The sequence below is a fragment of the Heterocephalus glaber genome, unplaced genomic scaffold (assembly GCF_053883595.1).
Source record: "Heterocephalus glaber isolate CG9 unplaced genomic scaffold, H.glaber_assembly_v1.0 deba00001472, whole genome shotgun sequence".
In the NCBI taxonomy this organism is placed as follows: domain Eukaryota; kingdom Metazoa; phylum Chordata; class Mammalia; order Rodentia; family Bathyergidae; genus Heterocephalus; species Heterocephalus glaber.
This window is the reverse complement of record NW_028258315.1, coordinates 49,197,088-49,218,456: the sequence shown is the minus strand read 5'-3', so window position 1 is coordinate 49,218,456 and position 21,369 is coordinate 49,197,088. Positions and strand designations below refer to the sequence as shown.

The following is a 21,369-nucleotide window of genomic DNA, read 5'->3' as shown; positions in this document are numbered from 1 at the left end:
TGTGTTGAAATCCTAACTCCCAGTACCTTGAAATGTGACTGTACTGGCAGACAGGGTCTTTAAAGATCACCCTAAGAGGACTAGTTATCAGAAGAGGGGCCTGGGACACTGACACACAGAGGCAGAGACCACGTGAAGAAACAGCCATCTGTAAGCCAAGGAGAGGCCTCAGGAGGAATCAACCTTGCTGTCACCTGCATCTTGGACTTTTAGGCTCCAGAATTTTAATAAAAATAACTTTCCATCTTTTAAACCACCACTGGTGGTTGCTTGTTGCAGCAACACTAGCTGACTAATACATTTCCTAAGGGTCAGCAACTTCCCTAGGACCTTGTTTCAAAATGCCATCAAAACCAGATGTGGTACATGCCTGTAATCCTAGCACTCAGAGAGGGTGACACAGGAAGATCACAAGTTTGAGCCCAGCTTAAGCAACTTAGTGACTCAGTGAGATCCTGTCTTAAAATAGGTCAGGGAATACAGCTCAGCAGGAAAGTCCTCAGTTCAGTCTCCATTGCTAGAAAACAGCAACAAAACCCAAAAAGCCTTGGATGGCTTTCCCTTTGTCCTTTCTGACTATGCCGGGAAACTACTAAAATGAATCCAGCTGATTCCAAAAAAGCATTCTGCTTCCACATACCTGTGTTGTCCTATCTTTCTGGTACAATAATATATAAAAACAGAATATAAACTTCAAGCAATCCATCTGGTCTCATCAGAGAGGGAAAGTACACTCAACCTTTGCCCCTTATTCCAGAAACATGCTGTGCCTGAAAAAGCTATGTTCAGTCTATGTTCACACTGTTGGATCTGTAAGATGCTTTTCTGAAAGGGAGACAAGTAAGAGATGGGAGCTCAAGATGTCACACGAGTGTCTGCATGTTCCTTTACACAATCCCCAGAAACACAAGTCTTTCCAGGCCACATTTTAAAGCCCTGGGCTGTTTAATAAAATGGCAGTTCCACTGATAGTAAGGCTTCATGCTCTTCCTTCTGTGAAAATTTCTGCATGCATCACTTAGACTGAAAATGAAAGGAAGCCCTTAGGCCTGAGCTACAAACATGGGCTCTTGTAAATCCACACCAACATGCTAATAAGAACAGCATCTCCACACATGCTGTTTGTTTTTTTAATAAATAAATAAATAAATAAACAATAAGTAAGTAAAGTTGGATTAAGAGAGGCAAACATCTCAGTCTAATCCTTTGTTATTTAATTAAAAATGTTTGTCAATTGACTAAAGCAATTACTTAGATTTCCAAATAAGGTTGTAGATCTCATCTGGAGCACTCTGGTTTCATTACATCCCAGATCTTTTCTAATTAATAATATTTTCTACACTATGCTAAAGTTCTAATGACAGCCTCACAGTCACTGGAAGAAAACCAAGATACTGTCAATGGAATTTCCAATGCATATATTTCACAATATTCATATTTCATGAATATACATATTCTTGGAAGCTTGAAATAAAACAAAACCTAGCTTCTCTTTAAAAATAGTTTCTGGAGGGGCCGGAGATTTAGCTCAGTGGTTTTGCTGCCTGCTGCACAAGCACAAGGACCCAAGTTCAATCCCCAGTACCAAAAGAAAAAAAAGTTACTACAGCTGGGGATTTAGCTCAGTGGTTTCACTGCCTGCTGCACAAGTGCAAGGACCCAAGTTCGATCCCTGGTACTAAAAAAAAAAATTATTGCATTTTAATATTTTCATAAAGAAATAACACATACATTCTTAATATATGACCTGCTTTTATAAATAGGTGTACTACTGGGCAGGCTCGGTGGCACATTCCTGTAATTCCAGCCTGGGCTACAGTGAGTTCAAGGCCAGCATGAACTACATGGTGAGATTCTGTCTCACCTCCCTCCCCCTAAAAAAAGAGACAGACAGAGAGAGAAAGAAAGAAAGACTAAGTACAGTATTAGAGATTAAATACCTACAGCTACTTGCTAGAGAGATGAAACAAAAACAAAACACAAAAACGAACAACAAAAGCCAAAGAAAATGGCAGTGAGGAGGGAAGGGAAGATTTCCAAATTACCTGCAGCTTCGACTTTACTACCCAGATTCTACAGCCAACCCTAGAGAAGAGCTGCCTTCAGCCTCCCCTCCGAGGCTGAGGATCACTGGAGTGAGCAGGAGGTGTGACATCTTAAAATGTGATGTTCTGGGGAGCATTCAAAAGGATGGAGAACATTATTACAGATGAAGTCCTCGATAAGTTCAGTGTCAGGAATGAGCACCACTGGGTTAAACACGATGGGCTCTAAGGTACCATACCTTGCATAACATCCAAAAAATAACTCTATAAATAGCTGCCTTGGGAACCTGAAAAGTAAATCTTACTATACATCAAAATCTAGTAAAAGTGGGTCCATCTACTCATGAAGAAGATCCAGTGTCACTGACTCTTACAAGCAGTTTGTGTTCAAGGTCAGCAAGTAAGTGAAAACACCCCTCCAAGCTGGGGAGACTGAGGCTGGATGATCACAAGTTTGAGCCTGGGCAATTTGCTGAGACCCTACCTCTAAATAAAAACATTTTTTTAAAGGATGGGGATATAGCTCAGTGCAAAGGCCCTGGATTCAGTTCCAGACACAAACAACAACACCAGCACCACCACCCCTCCCGCATGCAAGCCACTTTGGTCAGTGACACAGAGATGACTCTTAAGACAGTTTCAGAACAGGTTTTGTTTTCACACATAGCACAAAAAGCTGAGTGCCATAGAGGGCCCAGATTGTTTGACTTCTACTAGGAGACAGCACCATGAGCAACTCAGATTTACCACTCTGGATACATCCAAGTATGACTGGGAAAAGGGCCATCAATATCAATTTAGGGGCTACCCATAAATTTTTCTAAGTAGGCAAATTCACAAATACAGAATCTATGAAGAGCATGGATGTCCTATATTAGGATCATGTAAGTCATCTCCCCGATGGCTCATTATATTCTTCCTTGTCCCATCTTAAAGTCAGCAATATGCATGCAGTATTTGTTACACAGTGGGTACCTGTATTCTGAGCAGCAAGTGCCGGTTGGCATGCTCCAGTTTCTTCTGTCGGTTTTCAAGTTCTTTGGCACGTTGCTGCTCCCGTTGTAACTTTCGAATATAGTCCACAGATGCCTTTAAAATGGTTCCCTTGTTCCAGCGCATGTCACTGTGATGAAAATGGAATAAAACAGACCTTTGTAAGATTTGAGGCTCAATGAAAATTCAGTATTCAAAGCATTTAATTTCATCAGATATAATAATAACTGCTCAGCAATAATAGCTATACATTATGCATGTGCCTCGGGCTGGACATTGTCTACCCATTCTGTATGCGCTGTCTTACTTAATCCAGACAAGAACCTTGTTGAGGTAGGGGCATGGTGCAAATGTTCAAACAGAGACAATTCATCTTGTCCTAGGTCACAGTGCTACCATAAAGTGAAGTCAAGACTTAAATATAGTCTTTTTGATTACAACATCAATATTCTTTTTTTTTTTCAGGCAGGGTCTCCCTTTGTAGTTCAGGCCAGCCCTGAACTCACTATGTAGCCCAGGCTGGCCTCAAACTCTCAGCAATCCTCCTGCCTCAGCCTACTGATTGCTGGGATTACAGTCATACATTACCATTCCTGGCTCAAGATCAACATTCTTAAATACTATGTAAGTAGTTACAGGTTTCTAGGACTACAAAAGTTTTCTCACTTGGACAGAATAAGCAATGGTAAAAAGAAATCCTGTGAGATCCCACTGCTTCTTTGTGGCATCTTTAAATTTTTATCATGACTCGTCATGAATAGGTTCTCTAACCTCTCTCTGTATCTGTTGCCTCATCTACAAAACAATGCTACACTTATGTAAGGAGCTGCATATGTATGTAACTGGAATCAAAGGAGGTGCTTTATATGAATATACTTTGTAAAGTCCAGAACACAGTGCAAACCATAGAGCAGGTGCTATGTGAAATGCTTAATATGTAAAGTAGGGGAATTTGTATAGTACTTACTATGTGCCAGGTACTTTTTGAAGTGTTTTATAACTCATTCACTCTTGACCTCTAATATGAGGTACTAATACTAATATGATCCTATTTTACTGAATGAAAACTAATGCACACAGAGGTTAAGAAGTTTTCCCTAGGTTACAGAACTAGGAGGTGGCTGACCCAGGAAACCTAGAGAACCTAAGCCCCTACACCATTCTTCTTCTTATATGAATCCTCAAAACAACTAGACTACCTGGTAATATTCTCATGTTCCCTTTTTCAACAGATGAGGAAAATGAAGCCTAGGAACATAAGTAACTTCTCCAAAGTCAAGCAAGAGACTGTTTTGGAACTCCAGCCTAGGTGGCCAGAACGTGGTGACTCTTGGTTCTTAAGCAGTATACCTCCAATATATTGCATATAAGAAAATTAAGACCACCATTAACATGTAGGTGAAAGCACTTTGAAGATTTTAGAGCACCCCAGAGAAAACAATAAAGAAAAATGTATGTTTATGTAAAAATATTTCTATATTGTTTGAAATTAATTGGAACTGTTTTATAATTTTCATTATAATAATGACAATAACAATGGAAGATGAAAACAAAACCAAAAACTCTGATGCACGGAGAACCACCTACTTCATCATCTCTAACTGCTAAGAGCAGATCAGAAATATCAGATGATGTGTGAATGGTGGACCATTACAACAAGCCACCTAGTAATTGGTCCTCCTATGAGTTAGAACAGATGAAGAACAAAACAGAAGTTCTCCCAGGACAGGGACAGCTATATCCCCCAGAGAATTTCCTGGAGTTGATCCCTGGGGTCTCAGCACCAAAGATGGCAACCCAGAGAAGTGTCCTGAGATACTTAGAGAGAGCACAGAGACCTCATGTTCAGGCTAAAACCAAAGGAACAGAAACTTTAGCAATTAGAGAAAAAAAGTAATTATAATGACTGATGCCTTACCTAGGCCAGTAAGGTGAGAAACCAGAATTGAAACTTTCAAGCAAAGTAGCCACTTAGATTTTAAGAAGTAATTATTTCAACCAGTTATCTTGAGGTATAAAAAGAAAATCAACAAAAGCAGACTGCTGTGATGGAAGAGAGGCTATGGGGCCGAGACCCTTACAGCAAATTCTGAAAACTTAGTGAGGGAAAACCACCATATAGATTATAGTCTGTTTTATCTTAAAACATGCCTACAATGAAAGATCGCTATCATTTCAGATTATAAACACCTAAGTATTCTAATATAATGGAGAAAGAAGATATGCAAATCCACCCTTTCACTGCAGCCCCATAATTCCATAATATGTTACTAAAGAGATTCACATGCTACAGTTTAAAAGAATATGCTAAAAAGTGAAAGCTGATAAAGAACAGGAAAACGGGAATTCAATTTCAACTATCATGCAAGATTGACTATAGGAAATGAAGGTCACAGCCCTTTAGTAGGATAAATTTGTGCTGCAAAACTGAGAATTTGAATGTTTCCAGTTTGCAAATGCCTTTCTTTGAAACCTAGGAAAGCCAAGTGTTGAAGATGGAAATTATGCTTGCACATTCATCAAAACCACCTCATAAGAGGTAATAGTTTTATTTTATTTTGCTACAAATTCCCTGACAATAATGTGAATAGCAAATTTAATAAGCCTTGCATGAATAATGCTTGATTGCATCTTTACATTTTATTAGATAGCTGAAAGGTCATATTCAAAGGCTAATTTCATAGAATGCCTGTGGGGGCCATTAAAATGTATACATTTCCTCACCCTCACTTCAAATGGGCCAATTTCTAATGGATAAAAATTGTGTATTTGTTGTCCTATTTGCTGTCATCACGGGTAACTATGAAGCAGTAGGAAAGACTTGAAAAAATTATCTTTATAGATGTTATCTCTAAGAGGAGAGGTAGAGGGAAAGGCTGAAACCCAAATTATCTGACTTGTACTTAATGAGAGGATTAACAATTACCCTCATTTCTTAGATTGGGAAAACATAAAAAGAATATGCAAGTTTTCATTAAAAAAATTGACCTTTTGTCTGTTGAGTATCATTGAACTTGAAGTTTCCAATGTGTTTATCAGTGCCTAGAGATAACGTTACAAAGCGAAGAGCACATAGTCTACAAATCTAAACCTTGTACTGTGTGACTGCTAAAGAATTTTTTTAATAGGTTGGAATTTGTTTGCCAAGGAATCTCAGATTTCAGAAAGTCCACTTCCTCACACTCAAAGCTAACTGTCTAATGTCCAGTAACCCTTTTGGACAATTCAGTGCATTTCTCTTGAAATTCTGGTTGGATGAAATTAACTAAAAGAAAGGTTTAAGAAGTGTTTAGAAAAAAGAACCAAAGAGGGAGGAAGGACTTCTTCACTCGAGTTTTTATAACTCTATTTTTTGCAACGTATGAGAAAACATGAAGGTGCAAAAAATATATGATGCAGATTAATATGCAACTGTACTCACGGATCATTTGACTTGGGAATCAAAGTACCTAGTTCTTTAATGCGGTCATTTATGTTAAATCTTCTTCTTCTTTCAACTTCAAGAAAAGAGCACAGGAAAGGGCTATTAGTAACAGCACCACATGTGCATTTAGCATATCTCATTAAAGGCATGTGCACATGAATTTTACCAGGTTAAGACAATGTAAATCTGAATCTATTTTCTCCCCAGTTCTTACTGTGTATTTGGTATTGTAGTTAAAGCACTTTTTAAAATGAGTTACTTTTGTAGAGAACTTTGCCATTTATAAAGCCCTTAGATATACAATTTCTCATCTGATCCTGTAATGAGTCTGAAATCAGATTTCCTGTTCTCAGTTACAAATGACAAAATCGCCTTGGCGATATCAAGGACTTTCTGAGGATTACCAGTGAAGTGGTGAACTGGGACTCAAACTTAAACCGATGCAGAAGGGCGCCGCAAACATTCTGCAAAGAGCAGGCAGTGAACTCTTTTTGGTTTGTAGACCAAGTACCAACATGGAGGGCATTATTATGTAGGTACTTATGTAATTAGATAGAAAACAAGCTTCCAACATTTTTTACAAAATTCAAAATATATTATCAATTGAGTTTGTTTCACAATGCAAATCAAAATTAATGCAAAGTATCAGAATGACTTAGGATGCTGAAATTTGAATTTTATATAACTTTCATGTCACAAACTACTACTCTTCTTTTGGTTTCCTTTTAACTGCTTAAAATTAAAAAATAAAAAATTTTAGCTCACAGGCATACAAAAATCCCTGCTCTAGCCTAGCACTGCTGAAAAGAAATATAAGTTATCTATGTGATTTTAAATTCTCTTGTAGCCATATTAAAATGGTAAAAAGAAAGGTGAAATTAACTTTCATATTTTATCAAACTCATTATATCTAAACCATTATCATTTTAGCAGGTAATCAATATCCAAAATTACAAACTAGATAGTTTAACATTCTTTTCTTCACACTAAATTGTGAAAGGCAGGAGCAATTCTCACAACACATCACAATCTGGACTAACTCCATTTCAGGTGCTCAATAGGAACAAGTGGCAAGTGGCCACCATAGTGGACAGCATGGCCCTAGAACTTAAATCTAGCCCATTTGGTTATACCAGGCATCTCACCAGCACTTCTAGCAAATAAATCTAGTTGTACATTCAACTAAATCATCACTTTCTTAGAGGAGGATGACATAGTGAGGCACATGAGATAAATGTTTCTAATTTACCTAGTTTAGCAATGAAATTGCAAAGTTAAGGTCTAATAAATTAGGTTTATTTTAAATAATCTAAAATAAATAAATATTTATATTTATACTTGATCCACTAATATCCTGTATCTGTAGATAAATAATATCATTCACTGTTTTCCCAAAATAAATTGCAGCTTATCTAGGCTGAGTAGTTATTCCAATGACTAATGCTAAGTTATAATCTTAATGCTAAGATGTATCATTACTTTTTTTTTTTTTTGGTACTTTTTTTTTTTTATTGAACTTGGGTCCTTGTGCTTGCACAGCAGGTGGCGAAATCACTGAGCTAAATCCCTGGCCCTATCATTACATTTTTATAAAACAGAAAGATTAAGTGACAGTCCATAGTGCTAAAAAAGGAAGTTTTAGATTCCTGATCTACCAGATAACCTCCAAAACTCTGAATCTTGATTTTTTTCCCTTTGTTAAACATAAGACTCATAAAACTCATATAGTGAAATACACACAGTAAAATAAAACTTTCCTGTGATCCAGTGTTAATCTTCTTATACATCCCTTGTGATTATTTTTATAGCAGTCACAGGTGCACTTCCGAGATGCTGCCCTTGGAATGCTTCCTGATTGACATTCATTTCCTGGTCATCTCATGGTTTGGACTATTTTGTAGACAATAATGCCTCCCATACGTCTGTCTCCAGCCCAGATATCTCTGTGGAACTCCAGACTCACACGTCTGACCATGAGACTTCTCTATACAGATGGATGTCTACAGGGCAGGCTAAATACTCCTGATCTTTTCTGTTCAAATGAGTCTACCTGGTAACTCACCTCATTTAATGGTTCTACATCCTTCCAATTGCTTAGGCCAGAATCTTGGAATCAGATAAGTACCTCCCTTCCTTTTACACTACACATCTGACCCATCATCAAATCTGTTGGCTCTACCTTCAAAATATTTCTAGAATTGGCTTACTTCCAGCCTCCATTCCTAAGAAATGCTATCATCATCCCTTGCCTGAATTACTGTAATCCTCCTAGCTCAAATTTCTGCTTCATCTATGCCCAGTGCTCCCTGTCTCTTTGGTCTATCAAGAATACAGCAGCTAGAGGGATCCTGCTAAAATGAAAGTCAGAGCACGTCAATCTATTACTCAAGATGCTCCAATCAGTTCTCATTTCATCTAGACAAAGCCAAGTCCTCAAGCATCTCATGGGCTCCCAGCCCTCTGATATCACTCTCTCTCCTCTCCCAAAGTGACTCTATTTCTTAGTGCGATTCATCTTAGACTTCATATGGCTGCCCCCTGCCCCCTTCCTTTAGATATCTGAATGGCTCTGCCCTCCCCTTCCTCAGGTAATGACTCAAATTTACCTATGAGAGTTCCCAGGACATCCTATTTAAAACTGACTCACTCCCTCCCAAGCCCATCCTGTTACTATGTCCCCTGGGCTGTCCTTTGTCTCCTCATAGAACTTTCAACAACTTAATATTCACATATTTCATGTATTTTACTTATTGTGCTTATTTTCTGTTGCATTCTAGGCAACTGTATATGGTTGGCACAAATAAGTGTTAAAGAATACTACATTTAAAGTGGAATTCTACTACAGATGATTCTGCATCTATATTTTCTCAATAGGACATTACTGACATCTTTCACCATTGATATTTACTTGTATCACATTTTATTTTTACCACATGGACTTCTCCAATTATTTATTATGAAAGTGGCATAAGCTTATAAATCATTTTTTAAAATATCAATATGTATAAAGGAAAAAGTAAAAGTCAACTCTTTTACACTAACATCTATGTGCCTGGAAAAATTGTCACTAATAAATATGATTTCTACACCTTCACCTATAGGCCTACACAACCACATAAATGCAGGCACAAGTATATTCCCTATAGGGTGTTCCTTGTACATGATGGGGTGTTGTATCTATTATTCTGCCTCTCACTTGGTAATATATAGATGACTCCTGGCTCGAAGATAAACAAGATTCAAAGAGTGGGAAACCTGTTTGTGTGGTTCACTTCTGTAGAAAAATTTCTTGTACAAAACAGGGGGCTCAATAAACTGATGTCAGAATAAATGCCTACTTTTTCACATTTCAGCAAGTACTGTTACAGGACAAATTCTTAGAGGAGGAAGACAGAGCAAGGCCAAAGGGCAATCCAACCCTGAATATTATTTCCAATAGTTAGGTGAGACTTAAATATTGTTTTATAACCCTCAGAGCTTGTGCCAATCATTTTTGTCCTATATTAACAACCCTGAACTTGAGAGCTTGGGTTTCTACAGTAAATATTGTTTTTAACAAGATACAACTTTGTTTTTCACATCTCAGCTAAGTGAAGTTTTGGAAATGCCTGATTTTCTTATTTCTGAGGTGTTTTAAAAGAAGAAGTAAGAATAAAATTATTTGGAAACTGGGGAGACCTTGAAAATTAGTCCATATCTTTTGGTGCAGAGATGTGGAAAGCCTCTCACACCAGAAATGGAAACAGGATTGTAATCCTAGTAAGAGCAGAAACTAATGCCCTCTGTACTTTCCAAGTCTACTCCTCAAGAGCTAACCTAGAGAAACAACCCTTCTGGCACAAAAAGACAAGTATGAGATGTTTTCTGTGACAGTATTTATAACTGAAAAATTAAAAATAGTCACAATATAGCATACTATGAAATACCTTTAAAAAAGTAGTTCTAGGATTCTAACAGTAAGAGGTCTTTAGAACCAACTATTCAGTTAAAAAAAGAAAGCAACAACAGAATATGAACAACATGATATGTTTTTGTGTTAACACACAAAACAGTGATTTTTATTTTCACATGTGCATGGGTATGTGGGTCTATTCTTAAATACATGGAAAAGGTCAAGAAGAACAACACTGAATTGAAACAAACAGTGCATATCCTGGGGATTAAAGAATACCCCTGTCCTATTCTTTTTTTTTAATAAGGAGCAAGTGTTTATATAGGACTCGCCTACATTCTCAATAATAAATTTAGGAAAAAAGAGAACATGAGATTATGAGATGAGAAATTCATAAACTGTATCTTTCCTCCAAGCTTCATCCTTATGTTTACTGTGCAGCCTCTCCTACCTATACATTAAATATAAATTTTCATAGGAAAAAAGATTAAAGATTTAATTAAGAATAAGTTAAACATGTGTAGATATTTAAAATGTAATAGAACTTTTTAAATGATAGGTAATATCAGAAATTTGGGCTCCCCTTCAGAGTTGTTTCTTTCTTTTTTCTTTTCTTCCTTTCAAATCTCCCTGGAAAAGGTGATCCCATGATCCCCTTTTGCTAATAAGTTCCAGTGTGAGCAACACTCATAATTGGGTAGTTGGGGATCAAGTATCCCTCTCAAAAAAAAAAAAAAAATCCACTACTATAAATAAAACAAAAAAAGAAGAGAAAAAACTTTAGAAATTGCAAACACTTTATATACAAAATTCAGTTTGATCTGAACTAAAACATGTATCTTAGTTTCTCTGAAATACAATTTTCTTACACAAAATATGTATCTTTACCAATTATAGAAATCAATTTTCCTCCAATATTTCTGGAATGCTTTTTCGTATACAAAGGGACGTTAACTTCAATATCACATGTCATTAACACAAATAAAACCAACTTACTCAAGTTGTGATTGTCCTTTTTTTGTCTCTCTTTAGCCAGTGCTCTCGCTTCCGATTCTGTGGGGAAAATACACGCTGTGCACGTGAATGAAGTAATTAGAAATTAGAACTGTTAAACTGATAGAGCAATGTAAACTATAAAGCATCTCATTTTCTAAACATTTGGAAGCTTATCTGACTGGAATCTAAGTGAAGCTATCTTTTAAAAAAAAATCATTTAAAAAACTTGCACTTTTTTAGAAGCAACGCATATCAGATAGACAATAACTCAGTTTCCACAAACTGGTAAAAGACCAGTGTAACAACAATCCACCGTGCACTGTAAACTCATTCCAGTGCTAACAAGAATAAAATAAATAACTATAAAACTATGACAATTTGTAGTTGATATTTCATTATCAAGAGTCAAATTTTCTTTTTCAAGCCAAATATTTTTTCAGGTTTCACTGACATCCAAAACTGAGTAGAAAAGCTTCCACTCAGATCTCCATGATCTCTCACTGGTTCATGGAAATGAATTTGTTTTTTCAGAACTTGAAAGCAGATTCTGAATCTGCTAGAACAAAATGATTTAAAGACTCTTGGCAGCAACTATTTACTAGTTTGTTGAGTCTATGAAAATATAAATAGGGAGAGGGTACACAGGCAATTCCACTTGAAAAGTTCTATTTTCACAGTAGCTCTTGTGAGATCTCTGTTCTAAGAGATTACTTTTTACCTTACAGAGAACAGTTAAACAAAACAAAGTATCTTGCTTTATCACTACTAGTATTCAGAAAGCCCTCCCTCCCTTCCTTTCCTTCCCTTGCTGCTTCTCTTCCTCCTTCCTCCTCCTCCTCCTCCCCCTCCTTCTTCTTCCTCCCTCCCTCCCCCCTCCCTCTCCCCCCTCCCCTTCTTATAGCTCTGGGGATTGAACCTAGGGCCTCTGCCCTGAGCTACATCCCCAGTCACTAAGTTTCCCAGGCTGGGGTCACACTTGTAATCCTCCTGCCTCAGCCTCCTAGGGTGTTGGCATTACAGGCATGCTGGCATTACTTTTTTAGAAGTAATATGTGAAATATTTCACTACCATAATTTATAACTTTACCTCAAAATACAAATACTTTAGAATGATTTATAGTTACTGAGGCATATAGATGCATTTAGTATATTAGCATTATTATATATGTGTGTATACACAGTCAATAATGTAGCAGCACATTATGACATTTCAGTCAACAGCAGGCTGCATGTAGGATGGTGGTCCCATGAGAGTGTATCACGTAGCGACACTGTAGCCATCTTAAGTGTAAGTACATCTGTGATGCTCATATAGTGATGAGATCACTTGATAACATCTTTCTCAGAACACACCCCCTTCCTTACATGATTCATGACTGCACTGCATACATGTATGTGTGTATGTATAACTCAGAAGCTGAATTCTTTAAATTATGAAAGGTGATCCAAATGACTTCTGTTCTGTTTTCTTTTTTCCTCACATAGTATGACAGAAAATTTACTTCCACACTTGCTGCTTCAGTGATTCTTAGCATTTTTGTTGTTGTTGTCTTATACTTTTCCTTTGTGACAGGATTCTTACTTGATTTTTGGCTCTGGATAGTTTTTATTCTTGATTAATTAATTTAAATTAGAGATTTTTTTTAAAAAGCGCCTTTCTTCTGCCACCATATTTTGAAATTGATTTTTGGCAAGACAGCCTTGAATAGGAAATAAATCATTTACACCAAGTCCATATCCCATATTCTCAGTCAATTTCCCCCAATCCTAGAGGATGCAAGGCCAAATAATAAAGGGGGGATAAGGGCCATAAAATTAACCAAGGTAGAAGTCTAGTCCCAGTACAATTTCTGTCATGTTTTAATGGCCAAATGCCTCCCCTGAAGCATTAAGCAAACTGGAGAAATAGGTAAAGTCACACTGTCCTCAAGAACAAATAATTCTAAGTTGGTCATAGTGGTGCCCACCTGTAATACCAGCACTCTGGAGACAGAGGCAAGGTGATTGCAAATTCAAGCCCAGCCTGGGCAGCTAACAACCTAGAGAGACACTGTCTCAAAAAAAAAAAAAAATGCTGGGGATACAGCTCAGTGCAAAGGCCCTGGGTTTAATCCCTAGAACCGTGAGAGGGTGAGGAGGGCACCAAAAAATTCTATCTTCTCTGTTTTATAACTTTTTTTCTTCTGGGACATAAAAACAAGAGGCATGTGACACTGTAAGAAATATATGTAACCTATTCCTATTGTAGGCTTAAGTGTGGGTCAAAGGAATATTCAACCTAGTGTTCTCAAATACTCAATGAGCCTCTGCTTGGCAACTCATGTAAACATCAGGTTGGTGGAGATGTTTATAGGTGAAAGTGTCACCTGACACCCCCAACTCAAAGAGGATAGTAGTTACAGATAGAGTGACTAGGGCCATGTAGTAATGGGCCCTGACTCCCAGCATTTCAGGAAATAATGGAAACCAGGATTTTTAAGTATAAATCTTCCATCTTAAAAATACTGTACAGTGGGTTTTTTGGGGTTTTTTTTGTTTTTTGTTTCTTGGTACCAGGGATTGAATTCGGGTCCTTGTGCTTGCGCAGAAGGCGACGATACCACTGAGTTAAAATCCCCGGCCCCTGTACAGTGTTTTAATGACTGCACATACCTGATAAAATTATGCCCATGAGTTGGACAAAGGAGACATTACTGTATCAGTGATGTTGCCTAATGAGGAAGGGTTTTCTACTAAAAATCAGCCAGGGGCACATCTGCTAGGGATTTACCTGTGAGCTCCCTTTTTATGTTGGGCAGGTTGGCTGGGCACGAGTTGCTGATGGTGAGGCCTGAGGGTGGCAGGCCTTGGTTGCTGTAAAGGTCAATCAAGTTTCCAGAGATGGGTAACTAGAGAGAGATAAAGGAACAAGAGCTGAAATGAATTGTCGGACAGTTCCCAAGTTTTTCAGATAAAATCTACATCCTATTCCATGCTTTTTTTTTTTTAAGGAAGATGATTTTTCTATAACGTCATTTAAAATGGAAAAATATGAGATATTTGCTGTGAAAGTTACATGGCCCGTAAAGGGCTTTTGGGTCACCATCCCTACAGCTGCTCCCGGCCCCTGTCCCACCTCACCCAGCTCAGAGGAGGTAATCCGTGCAGGCGTTAACAGCCCCCTGCCCCAGTTGAAATGAGAAAACACGTAAATAAGTCTCAAAACCAGACTTCCAGATCACCTATAGCAACCCCAAAGGGAAATGAGATGGAACACTCTGATACTCAACCACCTGGACCCACTGAACTGGCAACAAAAGGGGATCTGGAAAAGATGAAATCAGAAATAATTTCTCAGATAACAGGACAAAGTGTGCCCCTAGTGCAAGACATGATTAATAAATCTAGAGAGGAGCTCAGGAACATGATGGAATCCCAACATAAGAAACAAATGGAATCCATAAAACAGATGCAAATAGATTTCCAGGACATGAAAAACTCCATTGAAAGTCTACACAGCAGAATGAGCCAATGTGAGGACCGAATTTCAGATACACAAGATAAGATTGCAATTAGTGACCAGGAAAAGAAAAATTGCTTCAAAATTATAAGGGAACATGAGAAATCAATCCAGCAACTGCTAGATGATGGAAAAAAGAATAACATAAGACTGGTTGGGCTCAATGAAGAAATAGGAGAGAGTGCAGATGACATAAAAAATCTCTTCACAGAAATAATGGCAGAAAACTTCCCAAGCAGGGGAAAAGAGCTTAACATACAGATAAGTGAGGCATATAGGACTCCAAATAGCCTTGATCAAAAAAAATCTACACATAGGCATATAATTGTTAAGATTCCAGAAACACAACAGAAGAACAAAGTTCTCCAAGCAGTCAGAGAAAAGAAACAAATCACATACAAAGGAAAGCCCATCAGAATCACAGCAGACTTCTCAACACAAACCATCAAGGCAAGAAGAGCTTGGAGTGACATATTCCAAGGCCTAAAAGAAAACAGCCTCCAACCCAGATTGGTGTACCCTGCAAAACTATCTTTCAAAATTGACGGAGAAATAAGATACTTTCATGACAAAGAGCACCTTAGGAACTTTGCGAATACCAAACCAGCACTCCAAAGAATTTTACACAATATCCTAGGAACAGACATTGAGGATCACAACCCCAGGAGGCAAAGCAGAATGAACCCATCTGGCATGACAAGAAATCAAATATAAAGGGGAAGAACTCAACAAAAAGAAAAAGTCATGGCAATGCCAAGTCAATACGTTTCAGTTATAACCATCAATGTTAATGGTCTCAATTCACCAATCAAAAGAAATAGACTGGCAGAATGGGTCAAGAAGCAAAATCCAACAATATGCTGCATACAAGAAACACACTTAATTCAAAAGGAAACTCATAGACTCAAAGTTAAAGGGTGGAAAACAATACTGCATGCAACAGGAACCCAAAAAAAAGCAGGAGTAGCTATCCTCTTGGCAGATCAAGTAGATTTCAAACCAACACTGATTAAAAGAGATGAAGAAGGACACTACATCCTTGTAAAGGGAAGAATCCAAGAGGAAGAGATGACAATCATAAATATCTATGCACCAAACACTAGTGCGCCCAACTATATAAAACAAATACTAACGGACATGAAAAGTCATATACGCACTAATACAATTGTAGTGGGGGACCTCAACACCCCACTGTCACAAATAGATAGATCAACTAGACTAAAAGTAAGTACTGAAATACTAGAACTCATTCGAACTCTTGAACAAATGAACTTAACAGATGTTTACAGAGTCTTCCACCCCACAAAATCAGAATACACATTCTTCTCAGCTGCACATGGGTCACTCTCAAAAATAGACCACATCCTCACACATAGAACATGTTTAAGAAAGTGAAAAGGAATTGAAGTTATCCCCTGCATATTATCAGACCATAGTGCGATGAAATTGGAGATCCATAGCAAAAGAAACTCAAAAAATTTCATAAACATATGGAAATTGAACAACACACTTCTGAATAACCAATGAGTCACAGAGGAAATTAAAGAAGAAATCAGACAGTTCCTTCAATTAAATGACAATGACAATACAACATATTGGAATCTATGGGATACAATGAAAGCAGTCTTACGAGGGATATTCATAGCAGTGAATATGCATATTAGGAAAACAGAACGAGCACAATTAAACAACCTGATGCTGAACCTCAAGCTTCTAGAAAAAGAAGAGCAGGACAACCCCAAAGCTCATACAAGGGAGGAAATTATAAAGATCAGAGCAGAAATCAATGCAATGGAGACTAAGAGAACGATACAAAAAATCAATGAAGCCAAGAGTTGGTTCTTCGAAAGAATCACCAAAAATGACAAACCTTTAGCCAACCTTGTCAGAAAAAGGAAAGAAAAGGCCCAAATCCATGCAATTAGAAATGAAAAGGGTGAAATGACAACAGACCCAGCAGAAATCCAGAGAATCATTAATACCTACTTCCTGAACCGATATGCCAATAAGATGGACAACACAGAAGAAATGGACAGATTCCTAGACACATATGAATTACCAAAGTTGAACGAAGAAGACCTAAAAATTCTGAACAACCCAATATCAACCAATGAAATTGAAAATGTAATTAAAAACTTATCAACTAAGAAAAGACCGGGCCCTGATAGCTTCACTGCTGAATTCTACAAGACATTTAGAGAGGAACTGCTGCCACTACTGTTTAAACTCTTTAATGAAATTGAAAGGGAAGCAATACTCCCAAATTCATTCCTGGAAGCAAGCATCACCTTGATCCCCAAAGCAGAGAAAGACCCAACTGAAAAAGAGAACTACAGGCCAATCTCACTAATGAACATAGATGCAAAAATCCTTAATAAGATAATGGCAAACAGAATGCAGAAGATCATCAAGAAGATCATACACCCTGATCAAGTGGGATTCATCCCAGGGATGCAGGGATGGGTCAATATATGCAAATCAATTAATGTAATACACTATATCAATAGAGCCAAGGACAAAAACCATATGATTATCTCCATAGATGCAGAAAAAGCATGTGACAAAATCCAACATGCATTTATGATAAAAACCCTACAAAAAATTGGAATAGATGATCTCTACCTCAAACTGATAGAAGCCATCTATGAAAAACCAACAGCCAATATCATACTAAACGGTCCAAAACTGAAATCCGTCACACGAAAATCAGGAACAAGACAAGGATGTCCACTATCACCACTCTTGGTCAATATAGTTCTGGAAACATTAGCCACGGCAATTAGACAAGAGAAAGAAATAAAAGGAATAAAGATATTTAAGGAAGAAGTCAAATTGTCATTATTTGCAGATGACATGATACTCTATATAGAAGACCCCAAGAACTCCACCAAAAGTCTTCTAGACTTAATAACCAAATTCAGTCAAGTAGCTGGTTACAAGGTCAACACACAAAAATCAATAGCTTTCCTCTACACCAATGACAGACTCACTGAGAGAGAAACAGGGCAAATAATTCCTTTCACAATAGCATCCAAAAACCTAAAATACCTAGGAATCAACCTAATGAAAGAAATCAAAGACCTCTTCTCTGAAAACTATGGCACTCTGAAAAGAGAGATTGAAGATGATATCAGAAAATGGACAGACATCCCCTGCTCCTGGGTAGGAAGGATTAATATAGTGAAAATGGCCATACTTCCAAAGCTGCTATATAGATTTAATGCAATTCCAATTGAGATCCCAGCACCATACTTCATAGACCTCGAGAAAACAATCCAAAAATTCATTTGGAGCAAGAAGAGACCCAGAATAGCAAAAGCAATTCTAGGTGACAGAGACATGGCAGGGGGTATCACAATCCCCAACCTGCAACTCTACTACAAAGCTACTGTGATTAAAAACAGCATGGTACTGGTAAAGAAACAGACTTGAGGACCAGTGGAACACATTAGAAGATGCAGAAACAACTCCAGACACACTCAGCAACCTCATCTTCGACAAAGGAGCCAAACACCCTCACTGGAGGAAAGATAGCCTCTTTAATAAATGGTGCTGGAAAAATTGGGCTTCAACTTGCCAAAGATTAAAACTAGACCTGTATCTCTCACCATGCACTAAACTAAAATCAAAATGGATTAAAGATCTAAATATTAAAATAGAAACTCTGAACCAGTTGGAACAGAGGTTAGGTAGAACCCTTGAAGACATTGATGTAGGAAAAGATTTTATGAACAAAACCTCAGTTGCCCCTGAACTAGCACAAACAATCAACAAATGGGATCTCTTCTTATTAAAAAGCTTCTGCACAGCAAGAAAAACCACCAGCAGTGTGAAGAGACAACCCACAATGTGGGAAATAATCTTCACCTGATCTTCCTCAGACAAAGGTCTGCTATCTAGAATCTATAAAGAACTTAAAAAGATCAGACCTCCCAAATTTAAAGACCCAATCTGAAAATGGACATCTGAAATGAGCAGACATTTCTCAGACAAAGAAGTACAAATAGCAAATAAATACATGAAAAAATGTTCAACATCACTGGTCATTCAAGAGATGCAAATGAAAACAATGCTGAGATTCCACTTCACTCCAGAAAGAATGGCTGCTATCATGAAATCAACCAATAACAAATGCTGGCGGGGCTGTGGGGAAAGAGGAACCCTGCTCCACTGCTGGTGGGAGTGTAGACTGGTGCAAGCACTGTGGAAATTAGTATGGAGATACCTCAAAGAACTAGGACTGGAAGTCCCATTTGACCCCATGATTCCACTGCTGGGGATCTTCCCCAAAGAATTAAAAGAATCATACCACAGTGATATATGTGCACCCATGTTCATAGCAGTGCAGTTTGTAATAGCTAAGACTTGGAAACAACCCAAATGCCCATCAACTGGAGACTGGATAAAGAAAATGTGGTTTTTTAATAAAATGGAGTACTACTCAGCCATAAAAAATGACAAATTAGAGACATTTATAGCTAAGTGGATGCACATTGAGGCAATACTCTTAAGTGAAATAAATAGGACACACATGTGTAAATACCGAATAGTTTCTCTGGTGTGAGAAACTGAAAGTGTAAATAAGGACTAAATGTATAATAAGTAATGTGAAATAGGAAGAAAAGGGGCAAAGGGGAAGGAAGTGGGAGGGCTAGGGGAAAGGATAGAAGGGAATGGGATTAATATGAGAAAATGGAAAAATAGGAACAAAATCTTTGTAAATAGGGAGGAATGGAGGGGTTGAAGGGAGGGCTGGGCAAGGGTGAAAAATAAGAATCAAGAGAGAGTATGTAAAGGTGCAAATTTCCAATGATGAATGTCATTATATTGTATACCTAAAATGTACCAATGATTAGAATGAATAATCGATAATGTAAAATAGGAAGAAAAGGTCCAAAGGGGTAGGGGCAGTGGGAGGGGCAGGGGAAAGGAAAGAAGAGAAAGGAAAAAATGATGAGAAATGGAAAAAATGGAAATAAAGTCTTTGTAAATGGGGAAGGGTGGAGGGCATGAAGGGAGGGCTAGGAATGGGGAAAAAATAAGAACCAGGATGCATTATATAAAGGTACAATTCCCAATGAGAAATGTTATTGTGTTGTATACCTACAATGTACCAATAAAAGAATTTAATACAAAAAAAAAAAAAGTTACATGGCCTTCTTAGCCAGAGAGAGGAAAAGACAAAATTTCACACCCATAAAATCTATTACCCAGTTTATGAGTTTATTTTGAACATGGAGACAATGGATAATGTGGCAAATGCCTTACCTAACACAACTAGTAGCGTACAGTAAATGTTTAGTAAATGTTGGCTGTTATTGTAAAATGCAATTCTATGTGAGATAACCATTTTCACCTAAAGTTTTCATCAACTTTATCCCTTCCGTATATTCCCCTCTCCCTTATTCTCTCTGTAAGGAAAAGTAATGAAAAATATTTTCTTTTTGGAAAGGAAATGATTTCCTTAATGCTAAAGAAAAGGTTGGTTTCCATCAAACTGAAATTTTTCACAAAGCCACAAGAGGGAGCCCACAGACTTTAAGAAGAAAAAAGTTCTACTTCAAATAAATAAATAAAAGAAATATTTAGCCTTGCTAACTTAGTTTAAGAGTGTTTCCTCCCCTGTGGTTCTGAATTGACTGTTTTAAAGTCGTGAAATCATTTCTTCCTGACACTGCCTTCCTTTGCTTGGACACCCATTTTTATGAGAAGAGATCCCATTTTTCCTCTTCTCAGGTCCTGAAATAAATTTCTAAATATTAACCCTGAAGAAAAAGTTAAAAGACCTTGCTATTTGTACTGCAAACCCCATTTCCAGATTAATTCAAATAATCCCTGTAACTATAATACCTAGATAATTAAGAGTTTATATCATCTATCCTTCCCCCACTTGATTATTTAGTCTAAATTTTATTCTGCATGTGAGAAAAGTAAATTCAGAAAGCATTTCAATGTGGCTAAAACATTTAAAGCCCAAAAGACATCTAACAAAGATTGCCTTCAATATACAATTGAATATTCCTTATCTGAAATGCTTGGGGAGTGAGGTAGAAGTGTTTTGGATTTTGCATTTTTTTCAATTTTGGAATATATATATATATATATATAGAAGTATCTTGGCAACAATATCCATGTCTAAAAATGAGACTTGTTGTGTTTCAAATACACCTTCTATACACAGCCTGAAGATAATTTTATCTATTTTTACTGCACCTGCCTTTGATGGGACATGAGGTCAGGTACAGAATTCTCCACGTCTAAAGAAATACTCCCTGAACTAAATGCCCAGCTGAAGAGATGGGGTAGGGGAGTGTACACATAATAAAATACTATGTGAAAGGATAATCTGACACTGCCTCTAACAGCATCCGGATGGGCAAGGAATACAGTCAGATCTGCAGGACCCGTCACCCTTCTATGCTCCTTGCCAAAGGCAGCAAGCCCACTGCACACATGCTAGTAAAAACGTACTGCACAAACTTAAAATGTCCTTGGACTACGTTTCAAGTCCCTCCGGTTA

The 21,369-nt window shown here is 37.5% G+C and overlaps 1 protein-coding gene across 9 annotated transcripts in view; it reads right to left on the bottom strand.

The window, feature by feature from the left end:
- Positions 1-21,369, bottom strand: part of Mitf (melanocyte inducing transcription factor) — a 222,621-nt gene that overhangs the window by 12,524 nt on the left and 188,728 nt on the right. For 6 of the 9 annotated variants that reach the window (XM_021266028.2, XM_013075660.3, XM_004854190.3 and 3 more), the window contains 4 exons: positions 14,121-14,238; positions 11,351-11,425; positions 6,460-6,535; positions 3,021-3,168 (listed from right to left, as the gene is read on the bottom strand). In XM_021266028.2, the coding sequence (XP_021121687.1) occupies positions 3,021-3,168; positions 6,460-6,535; positions 11,351-11,425; positions 14,121-14,238 (417 nt within the window). The remainder of the gene's footprint in view (positions 1-3,020; positions 3,169-6,459; positions 6,536-11,350; positions 11,426-14,120; positions 14,239-21,369) is intronic. The other 3 variants (XM_087182013.1, XM_004854191.3, XM_087182012.1) reach the window with 1 other exon arrangement.